The sequence below is a fragment of the Ursus arctos genome, unplaced genomic scaffold, assembly GCF_023065955.2.
Source record: "Ursus arctos isolate Adak ecotype North America unplaced genomic scaffold, UrsArc2.0 scaffold_17, whole genome shotgun sequence".
NCBI classification, from domain to species: Eukaryota; Metazoa; Chordata; class Mammalia; order Carnivora; family Ursidae; genus Ursus; species Ursus arctos.
Genome location: NW_026622841.1, coordinates 30061367 through 30074898, shown reverse-complemented (window position 1 = coordinate 30074898; position 13532 = coordinate 30061367). Strand labels below are relative to the sequence as shown.

Sequence of the window (13532 nt, the reverse complement as noted above, 5' to 3'; positions counted from 1 at the left end):
TGTGTCTATAAGGAAAAATTAACATCTTTATGCTGTATTTATTTGAATTCAAAACTGGTTACAATTCACAGTAGTTTCTTACATAGTAATTTGTGTCCTGAATCATCATTTGAGAGTTACTATGACCCAGAGTGGCTTTGTATTGTGCTCTGCTTAAAAAAGCCACTCAGCAAATGATGTTGCCTTATTAACTAATTTTTTTTAAATACAGATCTATGGCATTTAAGTCTTTCTAAGATGGAATAACTTCTGGAAATTTGATAGACGATTCCCTAGGAATGCTTGCCTACAACGTTTTGTAAATTCCCTAGTCTTGTTACTCTCAGAGCTTCTCACTCTTAGATACCTGAGAACAAAAGTATCTGCTTTAGGTTTCCTGCTCTTCCCCTGGCCACCCTCACATCTTTTTGGTGGTGTAATTCCTCTTCTCATTTTTCTCTGAGAATGACCTTGTTAAAAGTGCACTTATGCTCTTTGACTATCCTGCATAAATTGATTTACTCACTTCTGTTTGCTCTTCAGACAGAGACAAAAGCCTTAGCTTGGTTTACAAGTTCTGGCGTGCTGTCACACACTTCTGTGCCTATTTCTCAAGCCTCTCTTTTGCCAGTCTCCCCCTTGCTTCCCAGGCATGAGCCACATGGGTCACCTTCCATTTTCTCAAACGCACCATGCTCTCTTCAGCCTTACGGCCTTGCTTTATGCTTTTGTCATTATCTTTAGCATCCGTTCCCACAGCTTTACCTGCTAACTTTCATTATCCTTCAAAACATGGCTCAAATGTCCGATGCCCTCTCATCTCTGTGGTTATTTATGTCTTCCTACACTTTCCTCTTTCATAGTACCCTTTTCTTCGTAGTATTTATCCCAGTAAGACTTGCAGGCTTGTGCAGTCTATAAAGGCAGGGTCAAAGCTGTTTTTTACATGGCAAAGTTCTTACTACATTGGAGGAAGACAGTAAATATCTTGTAAGTGAATTAATGCAGACTATTCCCTATTTGTGATCCAGCAATGAATGAGACATTTCTTACTCTAAAGGAGTATACAATAGTTTCCTTCATTCAACTTTGATGTTTTCATAGATACGTTGTTTTATACTACTGTTGTTGTTTTGGGACTTATTAGACTTGTCTTTTCTCCTTCTTGTTCTCCCATATAATGTCCTCTTCCCCTTCTTTTTGGTAGTTTAAGGGATTTATACTTTCTTCTCCTATCATTTCCAAAAAATGTCAGAGGATGGAGTGTTAGACAAAAAAAGCCAGTGAACATAATACAGTTTTAGGCTTAGGTGATTGATATTAAATAATTTCAGATTTCTTAAAGTGTTTTTAGATTTGGAATATTTTTAATTGGTATATGTTGTACAAGTACAGAAAGAAGAAATTTTTGTGCCAGATTTAGGAAGCTTAGCTATTGCTTTCTCTTCCTTGTATATAGTAATAGAAACTGGCCTGGAGAAATATACAGATCAATCAGCTTAGTTGAAAGAAAAGTTTTCTTATAGTTCCTGTGACTTAAATGCCCGTCTAAATATATTGTTTACAGACCTCTTTAAGTTGTTCCGGTATGTAGTGTACGCATTTGAAAATGAAGGTTATTCTTAGTAGAACTATTATTTTTATTGCTTAACCGGTAGTTGTGCTTAATGCAGTGCATATATTTCTGTGTAGGCTTCATGCAGTTTATCCAGTCAGTTCCTGTTGCTGAAGTTCTTGATACAGAGGGAAGCATTCAGGTACAGAACCAATTTTAAATGAGTTATACAATTCATGAATATATTACTGTTCTAAAAATTTCAATTTTTAAAAAAGAATATACAGTTAAAAATGAATAAAAATGAATGTCTCCTTTTATCACCCACTTCTCTCGCATTGTTTTCCTTTCCTTGGCAGTAAATAATGCTAACAGGTGGAAATTCTTCCATGTTAGTACATACAGATGCTGTATTCCTCAGTGTCTGACATATAATAGGGAAGCAGGAATTAATTAAATTAAAAATTTGTTAGTTTATGGTTATATTATATCCCAAATTATGGAAATTCTGTAATATGTTTAACTGTAAGTGATCATTTGATTGTTTTCAATTTTTGTTGTTATTCAGAACAGTGCTACATATTTTTGCTCATACATGTTTGAACATTTGTTTTAAGACCCCTCTCTTTCCCTCCAAACTCATCGCTGTCCTTTAATATAAGAAAAGGCAAGCAGTTTCTAGGATCATGCCGTGTGTGTCACTTTAAGTACATGGATTAGTTCTTATCGCATCTTAATAGTTTATTTTTGTCATTTTTTAAATGTGATTTTTCTTTTTTTCTTATGTAAAAAATGTATGTAATTTACACAGAAAACCTGATATACCTGAGATGAAAGATAATATAGAGAAGGACTTGACAGAAGATATTTGCTAGTGTGTTTTTGTCTTTCCCAGTTTAACATGTCACAGTAATTCAGTATGGTTTTTATTTATTTTTTATTTATTTATTTTTAAAGATTTTATTTATTTATTTGACAGAGAGAGACAGCCAGTGAGAGAGGGAGCACAAGCAGGGGGAGTGGGAGAGGAAGAAGCAGGCTCCTAGTGGAGAAGCCTGATGTGGGGCTCGATCTCAGAACCCTGGGATCACGCCCTGAGCCAAAGGCAGACGCTTAACGACTGCGCCAGTCAGGCACCCCCCAGTATGGAGTTCAAATCTGCAGAAAAGCATTACTCTGATTTCTTGGCAAAGCAAGTGGTTATTCTGTTCTTTGGTTTAAGTAACAGTCACATGCAATGATTAAAAGCTCAGGCTTATTGGAGTTCTTAGGGTTTTCTATAAATAGTATGTCATCTGCAAACAATGAAAGTTTTACTTCTTCCTTACCAATTCAGATGCCTTTTATTTCTTTTTGTTTTATAACTGCCGTGGCTAGGACTTCAGTACTATGTTGAATGAGGGTGGAGAGAGTGGACATCCTTGTCTTATTCCTCACCTTAGGGAAAAGGCTCTCAGTTTTTCCCCACTGAGTATGATGTGAGCTGTGGGTTTTTCACATATGGTCTTTATTATGTTGAGATATGTTCCTTCTAAACCTACATTGTTGAGGGCTTTTATCATGAATGAATGCTATACTTTGTCAAATGCTTTTTGTGCATCTATTGAAATGATCATATGATTCTCATCCTTTCTCTTATTGATGTGACATATCACGTTGATTGATTTGTGAATATTGAACCGCCCTTGCATCCCAGGAATAAGTCACACTTGATTGTGTGCATGATTTTTCTAATGTATTCTTGGATTCAGTTTTCCAGTATTTTTGAGGATTTTTGCATCTATGTTCATGAGAGATATTGGCCTCCTAGCACTGATAAATGAATTGAGTAAAGTTACAGAATATAAAATCAATGTACAGAAATCTGTTGCATTCCTATACACTAATAATGAAGCAGCAAAAAGAGAAATTAGGAAAACAACCCCATTTACAATTGCACCAAAAATAATAAAATAAAATACCTAGGAATAAAAGAGGTGAAAGAGCTGTACTCTGAAGCTATAAAACACTGATGAAAGAAATTGAAGACAACACAAAGAACTGGAAAGACACTCCATGCTCATGGATTTAAAGAAGAAATATTGTTAAAATGTCTATACTACCCAAAGCAATATACACATTTAATGCAATCCCCATCAAAATAGCAACAGCATTTTTCACAGAACAAGAACAAACAATTCTAAAATGTGTATAGCACCACAAAAGACCTCAAATAGCCAAAGCAGTCTTGAAGAACAACAGAATTAGAGGTATCCTAATTCCAGACCTTAGATGCTATTACAAAGCTGTAGTAATCAAAACAGTATGGTACTGACATAAAAATAGACACATAGATCAATGGAACAAATAGAAAGCCCAGAAATAAACCCACAATTACAAGATCAATTAATCTTTGACAAAAGAGGTAAGAATATGCAGTGGGAAAAAGTCTCTTCAACAAATGGTGCTGGAAAAACTAGACAGCTACATGCAAAAGAATGAAACTGGACCATTTTCTTACACTATACACAAAAATAAACTCAAAATGGATTAAGGACCTAAATGTGAGACCTGAAAACATAAAAATCCTACAAGAGAGCACAGGCAGTAATTTCTCTGACAGCTATAGCAACATCCTTTTAGATCTATCTCCTGAGGCAAGGGAAACAAAAGCAAAAATAAACTGTTGGGACTACATCAAAATAAAAACCTGCTTCATAGCAAAGGAAACAGCCAACAAAGCTAAAAGACAACATGCTGAAGATGTTTGCAAATGACTTATCTGATAAAGGGTTAATATCCAAAATATATAAAGAACTTCTACAACTCAACACCCAAACCCCAAACAATCCAATAAAACATGGACAGAAGACATGAACAGGCATTTCTCCAAAGAAGACGTCCAGATGGCCAACAGAAGCATGAAAAGATGCTCCACATCAGTCATCATTAGGAAAATGCAAACCAAAACCACAATGAGATACCACTTCACACCTGTCAAAATGGCTAAAATCAAAGACTCAAGTAATAATAAGTGTTGGTGAGGAGTTAGAGAAAACAGGACCCTCATTGTTGGTGAGAATGCAAAGTGGTGAAGCCGCTGTGGAAGACAGTATGGAGGTTCCTCAAAAAATTAAAAATGGAACTACCCTACGATCCAGTAATCCCACTACTGGGTATTTAACCAAAAAGTATGAAAACACTAAGTCGAAGGGATATATGCACCCCTTTGTTTATTGCAGCATTATTTGTATTATTATTTATAATAGCTAAATTATGGAAGCATTCCAAGTGTCTATCAATAGATGAATGGATAAAGAAGAGGTGGGATGTGTGTGTATACACACACATATATACATACATGCACACACATACACACACACACAGACACCACACACAATGGAATATTATTCCACTGTAAAAAAGAATGACATCTTGCTATTTGTAACAACATGGATTGATCTAGAAAAGTATAATGATAAGTAAAATAAGCCAGTCAGAGAAAGACAAATACCATACGATATCATTCATATGTAGAATTTAAGAGACAAAACAAATGAACAAAGGAAAAAAAAAAGAGAGATAAATCAAAAAATTGCTCTTAACCATAGAGAACAAACAGATGGTTACCAGAGGGGAGGTGGGGTAGGGGGGAGATGGGGGAAAAAAAAAAGAAAAAAGCTTGTGCTCAAAACATCTAACTGCCTGGGGTTGAAGTTTTGCCATGCAGCTTTTCAACTGTAAACCTTGAGTTGCTTCTTAATCCTTTGTGCAAAGAAGAGGTAACATAGCTGACTTTAGAAAGGCCCGCTTGCTAGGTTAGCCTTTGACTGATACCTGGGAACTCGGCCTTCAGTGTGTCGTTCCTGTGTTCCCTAACTGATAAGGGTGGTTCAGTGTGCCTAGACTGTTTGTGATACGTGATTTATAGCAAACAACTTGCTTTCCTTCTAGAATTTTTGCAGTTGCTAGACAGAGGGTGCCTATATGACCAGCTCCCAATAAAAACCTTGAGTGATGAGTCTCCAGTAGGCTTCCCTGGACAGAAACATTGCACCCATATTACTGCCTTTTTTAAAAAATTGTTGAAGAAAAGTAATAAATATGCTCAGTGTATCCCCTCGCAGAAGAGAGCCAGGAGGCTTACACATGGGTTTCTCCAGACTTTGCCTATGTATTTTTCCTATGCTAAACCTTCTGTGTATACTTTTGCTTGAATAAGTACCCGTTGTGGTACAACCATATGTTGAGTCTGTGACTCTATGTAACATATCAGACTTGTAGGAGGCCTTGACCCCCTAACATACCTTTCGGGTCTCAGTTTCTGCATCTGTAAAATTGGGTAATAATTAATCATAACTTCCTCTAGGATTGTTTTGAAGATGATGTGAAGTGTAGGCAGAGCTTTAACATAGTTTCTAATTGAAGTAATTGTTTAATAAAGTTGTCAATTATGTTGTTCTGTGTAATTATGATTTGGTAAAATAAGGACAGTGGCAGTTTGTATATTGATTCTTGGTTTTCATATCTGATCTCTGTAAATAGTTTTGCTAAGTCATAGGTTATTCTCATGTTCAATTTCAGAAGATAATTAAAAGCTATTTTGCAAAGTAGTTGTTTTTGGAAAAAACTGTTCTGTTTTTTCATTGCTATACATCTTTAATCTTGGTATTGTTAGACTTTTATATTTTTTAATTTTCAAATTTTTAAAAAATTGTCAGACTTTTAAGTTTTGCTATTTTATTGTGGGTTTAGTTTGCATTTCCCTAATTACCCACAAGGTTGTAAAAATATATGTATAGGCCATTTATTTCTTCTGTAACATGCTTATTTACATCTTTTGTTCATTTTCCTGTTGGGTTGTTTGTGTTTTTATTGATTTATAGGAATTCTCTATATATTCAAGGCATAGTCCTTTGTCAAACTTTTAGGGTGTTCAGAAAAGCTGAACTTTTTTTTTTTTTAACAGCATGTTACTTGTATTTTCAAATAATACATACTGTTTTTCTTTAACATCTAATATGGAAGGGAATAGTTCCAGTTGGTAGTCAGAAACAAACAATTTTTTGTTTTTTATTTTCCCCACCGTTTCCAGACTCTTTGGACACAGCTAATGCATTTTTTGTCCCCCTGTAATTCTTTTGTTCAGTTCACATCTCTCTAATATTTATCTTTCCATTAATTTCCTCTAAGAATTATTAGCAGTTGCATTGTAATTAATTTACAAATTTGGGTGTAATTTTATTGACCTTTTTTTATGTCGACTATATGGAGTGTCGACATACAATATTATCTTACTTTGAGGTGTTACGAAATGATCACCATAAGTCTAGTTACCATCTGTCACCATACAAAGTTATTAACAATATTATTGACTATTTCCCTGTGCTGTACTTTTGTACCTTTTTTGTTTTATAACTGGAGGTTTCTTAATGGTAACAGTAGCTATACTTAAAGATAACTTTAATAACTCATGTTCACTTTAAGGAGAATGTATGATACAAAAATACCCTCATTGTTTACATTCAGAAGAAAAGTAAAAGGGATAAATTGAGTATAGAGAAATAGCAGTAAACTTATTTTATTTTGTGTAATGTTCTCCCTAAGGTGTAAAAGTAGCAGCATACTTTTTTTTTTTTTTTTTTTGATCTTAACTGTCTGTAAGCATAGTAATAAGACTGATTTTTGGAATAAGCTTTTTAAAGTCCACATTTTATAATTATTGACTGAGCTTTAGACTAGATACTTGGTTATTTCCTATAATTTCAAAATGTCTGATTTGTTTAAGGATTGTATTGAATTTGTAAACATGTAAATTATATCTTTTCAGAACTTCTTTAGAAAGTACGCACCAAGTGAAAATGGGCCAAATGGGATCAGTGCTGAAGTTATGGACACATATGTTAAAAGCTGTGGTAAGTTTTTCAAGTTCTACTTTCCATTGATATATTGGAGTCAAGGAAATAGGCTGTCCCAAGTTTGCCATATTCATACATATTTACATTTATCACATCGTAGGATTTTATCTTGTCCTTTTGGGCTGCTATAACAAAATTCCAGAGGGTGGCTTATACGCTGGAAGTCCAAGATAAGGTACCAATGTGGTCAGGTGAGGGCCCTTTTGGGGTGGAAGACTTTTTGTTGTATTTTCACCTGGCAGAATGGGCTAGGGAGCTCTGTGGGCTCTCGTTTTTGAGTTGTTAAGATGGTAAGCACCGCCTAATACCATCGCACTGGGCAGTAGGATTTCGATGTGTGAATTTAGGAAGGACATAGACATTCAGATCATGGCAGATTTAAATGCTCTATAAGAAGATATTTAAGAGGTATAAAATCCTGATAAAAGAAGTCATTAATGTTTTGACATAATAGGAGTAACAAGGTGTAAATTCTATTTAGTCTTTCGTCTTTGCGATCACTTAACTGTGTTACAATTACAAGTTATCTCTTCCTGGAAGCTGTTAATTTTCCCCTAGATTTTCCCTGTGTTTGAGTAACTGCAGTTAGTAGACTGTGGGAAAAAATCTGAGCAATAATTATGGTTTAGATAAATCTCAAGAGCTGTGTTAGGAGGATGCCTCTCATGATATTTTATTTTATGGTCCCTTCCTGGAAATAGGTAAGTGGTAGAATGCCATAGGGATTAATTCATATTTTTGACCATTTATGCCTACCTGTCCTCATGAAGTTTATATTCTAGAGGATTTTTTAAAAAGTTTCTGAAGAGGTTTTTTTTTGTTTGTTTGTTTGTTTTTAATAACTGGATTGTTTAAGGGAGGGTTAATAAAGGAGTTGACACCAGAGTTGAGCCCTGGGTGGGATATGGTATGTAATAAGTTGTTTTATTTAAGTTTTATGTTCCTATTTATATCTATCCTTAAGTTAAGAAGAAGCAAGTAACAGCTTTATAGACATATAACAATTGTATTTAAGCTTTCGTTATCATTTTATGGTTTGTAAACTCCTTCTTATACATGACATTTTTAAATTTTTCACAATGTTCCTGTGAAGTAGTATTCCAGATTATTTTAGACAACATAATTTCTTCCCAAATTTATACTTGATGATGCAGTTTTGGCTTAGAAGTGCAAAGAAAATGTAATATTCCTGGGAACTTTAAAAGCACCAAAATAAAATATGTATGTATATTAAAAATCCTTTACGGTTTTGATCTTATTTTTATTTTTACTGAAGGAATATAATATGTGTTACATGTAACTGTGTTTACCCATAAAAATGACCACATACAGTGTAGATTTAAGAACTAAAAAAAACTGAAACATTCCAGAGAAAATGTATTCTTTCTTTTTATTTCCGCTTTCTCTCCCACTCTGTATTCTTCTTGTCTTTCTCTCCTACCTTCCCTGCTTTCATTCTTTTCTTTCCTTTTCCCCTTTCTCTTCTTTCCTGTTTTTTCAGGACTTCAACTCTGTTTTCTGTGTTCTGAAAAAATTACATATCATCTAAAGACTAGGCTGCACATCTGAGATTACTCACATGACAGTTCATACTGTCTTTTATAACAAGGCTTATCAATTAAGTCTTCTGTACCTGGTCTCTCTGTGGCTTGGGCTTCTCAGAACTGGGTTCCAAGAGGAAGTACTCTAAGAGACAGGAAGTAGAAATTTTTGGTTTCTGAAGGCTTGAACTAGAAAGTCACAGCCTGCCTGGATCCAAAGTGAGCGGCTATAATTCCCACCTTGAATGAAAAGTGTGTTAAAGAATGTGTGGCTGTCTTTCTTTATCTTTATCCAAGTTCTCTCAGTATCTTGTTACATGAGATATTTCACATGCCCTCCAACAATTATCTTGAGTCTTCTTACTGAAATTTTAGATAGTTACTGTAAACTTTTTTACATCATAAATCTATTTAATAAGGAATGCTAACTTTTTCTACTTGAAATGTATACACATATCATCTATAAATATTGACTACAATTTGAAAATTTTAATAAAATTACTGGTACAGTATATTATGGATACATGTCATAGTATTATACCTTTCATGTAATGTTCCTTTTTTTCCCAAGACCTAATGAAAATATTATTGGTTTTTCATGTAAAAAAAAAATAGCCATTTAAATTGCACCTCTTGGACACTTAAATTCACATTGGCTCTTGTTCCTCTCTTTCCCCCCAGTATTACACGTTTATTCCTTCCCTGATAATTGACTTGATGGCAGGCCTTCTCTTCATCTTATTTTGAATTGACCTTCTGTTTCCTGTATATCTTGCTGTGTTAAAAAATAATCATTTGTGTTTCAGTGAGTTTGGTAGCATTCCAGGTTATATTGGAGGTTGAAAGCCATTATTTGAGTTTTTAATTAGAGGATTTAGTGATGAATAAGTTGCCAGCTACTTTGTACTGGAATCTGATTGTTGGACATTATCATATAGATATATGTGTAACTTTCATTTTAGAAAGTAAAGTTTTGGGTTTGGGGCAGAGTGTAAGAAGAAAGTGATAATAGTTACCATGATGGATTATGCAAGGTGTCAAGTCTGTATCATGCAAGTAAATGTGAGAACACTATTATTCTTACACACATATCTTTACTAAGTAAAGGAAAATAACTTTAGTTGTCTAATAGTTCTCTGTATTTTACTTTAAATCAAAGTTCTATTATAAAACCAATTTGAAGACATTTCACATGGGGTCATAATACTAATGACAAGCATCCTTTGGACAAGATTCTCTTGGACAGGTACCGTATTTCCACTGAAGTTAAAGAATAGCTTCAATTCCTCTAAAAATCCCCTGATGTACTCTGTGCCACCTCAGATTGTTCTGAATCTATTATCTGTGTCCTAAAAATTTCTGTGGATCATCCCACTCTTAATTCAAATGTCTTTTTCAGGATGTACTCTTTCTCTTAAGCACTGACACTTTGAATTATTGGAATACTCTGAATTCATACCCCCACCATTTATATAAATGTGAAAGAGAGATCATATGCTATCTCACTTTAAAAAACAGCAGTTGGGAGGCGCCTGGGTGGCACAGCGGTTAAGCGTCTGCCTTCGGCTCAGGGCGTGATCCCGGTGTTATGGGATCGAGCCCCACATCAGGCTCCTCCGCTATGAGCCTGCTTCTTCCTTTCCCGCTCCCCCTGCTTGTGTTCCCTCTCTCGCTGGCTGTCTCTCTCTCTGTCAAATAAATAAAAAACAGCAGTCGAAGTGACCATTGAACGTATTTATGACCCCCAACCCACTGAGGCAGGGTAAAGGGCTCTTTTTCGTACAGTTTCCATTTCCATTGGAAAATAATCCAGTAGTAACAATGAAATATTATTGTGAAAGCAAATGCGATGATAGAGAATAGTTTATCAAAACATCTTGCCTTATCAGTAGAGACAGGCAAAATTTATGGCATGTCTGGTTATATAAAAATTTTAGTTCAAAAGTACTGTTGCTGCACATGAATCATTACTCTGTAGGGATAGCTAAACAACTTGAAACAAAGTAGTGATAAAACTAATTTATAATTAACAAAAAAGTAAGTTGTACCATACAACAACTCAAGTGCATTGATGCACAGTGATGTTCTTTCTGAAAATTGCAGGAGTTGAGCTGTCTTTCACGTGATCAGTAGGAGTTCTGTATCCTTCACAAGTATTGAGTGACAAACCAGATTTCTAAGTGACTCACATCTTAGAGAGCTCAGTGTCCTAAGTTCTTATGTGTTCTCTTTATGAATACCAGATTTAATATCCTCGCGTAGGTCGCTCACTAGTTTTTCGTGCGGAGCCACTGGTCTTGTGGAATTGCACATTGTGCAGCAGTTTCAGAGCAGTGCTGCTACTCCACGTATAAGCCATGGACCAGCAGCATTGGCTTCATGTGGGAACTTGTTTGTATTAGTGAATCCCAGTGCTTTGCCCTGGGTGTTTTGATCAGAGTCTTCATTTTAGCAGAATTCCCAGGGGATTCTTATGTACAATAAAGCACTTGAGAGGGCTTTCCAACCTTACTGGTGTGTGTAACAATCACTTTCTGGCCACTGCCCCTAGAAATTCTGGTGCAGCAAGACTGAAGCAGGCCCTAAGCATCTGCATTTTTAACAAGCTTCTAGGTGAGAGTGATGCTGCCAGTCTGTGCCTCACATTTTGAAGAGCAGTTCCCCAGATCAAGGGATCACTTTTTCCCTCAAGCCTTCCACATAGGAACTATTGTAGGCTTCTTCAGGCCACGTGGTCTCTGGTGCAGCCTTTCAAGCAGGCCATTGTAGTGCTTAAGAAATATGTAAGTGAATGGGTGTGGCTGAGTTCCAGTAAACTTTATTAATCAGCTATAAAAACAGAGGGTCCATCTTTGGCTGTCAAGCTGTATTTGTTCATCTTTTATGTCAGTGACCCTCAAGTTCCTCAGTGGATCACTTACTGTGTTAACGGTTGCATTCAGCTGAAGTTCACATAATCTATAGTGGCTTACACACACAGGTCATTTTCTTTTTGTAGGAAGCCCAGATGTTAGCCACTGCAGTTAATTCGGCCGCTTACAGATGTTAGGGCCTGCCAAGATCTTCGTGATTCCCTGTGGTCCTGAATGACTTTTGCCAATGTGGTCATCATGTTTGCAGTCTAGCCAGCCCAGAGAAAAAGCCTATAAGGCTCACTCCTCAGCTCATTCTGCTCCATCTTTCAAAATGCTCATCACAAAACTTCATTTGCTTACAGTTCCCTGGACATGCCTAAGTGAGGCGAGGCTGGGAAACACATTGTCTTACCTAGGCACAATTTCACCCCCCCCCCCCACGCCCTGGTTTTGTTTTAAGGAAGAAGCATAGATAGGACAGTGTGTAGGCAAAGGGCTAGGTTCCTGTCACGCTATAGGCTGTATCTTGAGAGTAACTGATTTCTTACAGTTAAGTGAAAATTGTTAGCAGAACCATTTTTTTTTAAAGATTTTATTTATTTATTTGACAGAGGTAGAGACAGCCAGCGAGAGAGGGAACACAAGCAGGGGGAGTGGGAGAGGAAGAAGCAGGCTTCCAGCAGAAGAGCCTGATGTGGGGCTCGATCCCAGAACGTGGGGATCACGCCCTGAGCCAAAGGCAGACGCTCAACGACTGAGCCACCCAGGCGCCCCAGCCATCCAGGCGCCCCAGCAGAACCATTTTTTGAATGATAGTATGCTTTCCTACATTCTGTACATATGGATATATTTTGAAATACATATAATACAGAATTTTATCTATAATTAGAATATGGTTAGTTATTCTAAACAAATATACTTGAGTTTAAATATCTTGTTGAGTGTTGTATCTATTTAAATAGCCATTTTGGGGGACAGGGGCTCTACAGTGCAGAAGTGGCTTGAGCAAGGACTTTAGAATCAGAGTTCAGTTCAAATCCCCTCCCAGTGACCTTGGACAATCATGTTAACTTCTGGAGCCTGAGGTGTTTTTATTTGAACCGTAGTTATAATACTTAATTGGCATCATTATAAGGGTGAGAGATGATGAATGTAATGTGCCTGGCTAAGTAACCTTCAGTAAGTTGTAACTGTGGTTAATTAATTAATAATTAAAGATCAACCCAGTGAAATAAATTTAGTCATTAACAGGTAGTCCAGTCTTTTTTTCTACATACTGAGACAAACATGTTTTTGTAAATACTGGTGTAGTCACGTGTATATTTGCCAGTTGTATTTCTTCTCAGGTTACTAATGGGAGCAACAGAATGGAAAAAAATAATCTTCAAAAAGGTGTTATTTGCTTAATTTGGTTTGCGTATTTTCAACACATGGCAGGTTTCCTGACTTTTTAGAAGAAAAAGATAAAAGAATAAAGCTAGAGCCAGTGACTCTGCCCCTAGCCCTGCTCATGTAATTTTTCTTAATACTTGAGAAGATTATGCTGTGAACTTAAGTGCTGTTACCACTCCTGTGAATTCAGTTGTTTTTCTCTCTGCTGGCACTTCACAATTGTTTCTTTAAAGAGTTTTCTTTTAAGCCCTGCGTTTACTTTTGTTACCGTATAGATAATAGAGTTAGTTGTAGGATGGTTGACTTCATTATG

General features: G+C 36.0%; 1 protein-coding gene across 3 annotated transcripts in view; it reads left to right on the top strand.

The window, feature by feature from the left end:
- The window catches only part of PIK3C3 (phosphatidylinositol 3-kinase catalytic subunit type 3), a 138466-nt gene that overhangs the window by 87339 nt on the left and 37595 nt on the right, over positions 1–13532 (top strand). For all 3 annotated transcript variants that reach the window (XM_026496225.4, XM_044382970.3, XM_057313118.1), the window contains 2 exons: positions 1672–1736; positions 7344–7428. In XM_026496225.4, coding sequence (XP_026352010.3) covers positions 1672–1736; positions 7344–7428 — 150 coding nt within the window. The remainder of the gene's footprint in view (positions 1–1671; positions 1737–7343; positions 7429–13532) is intronic.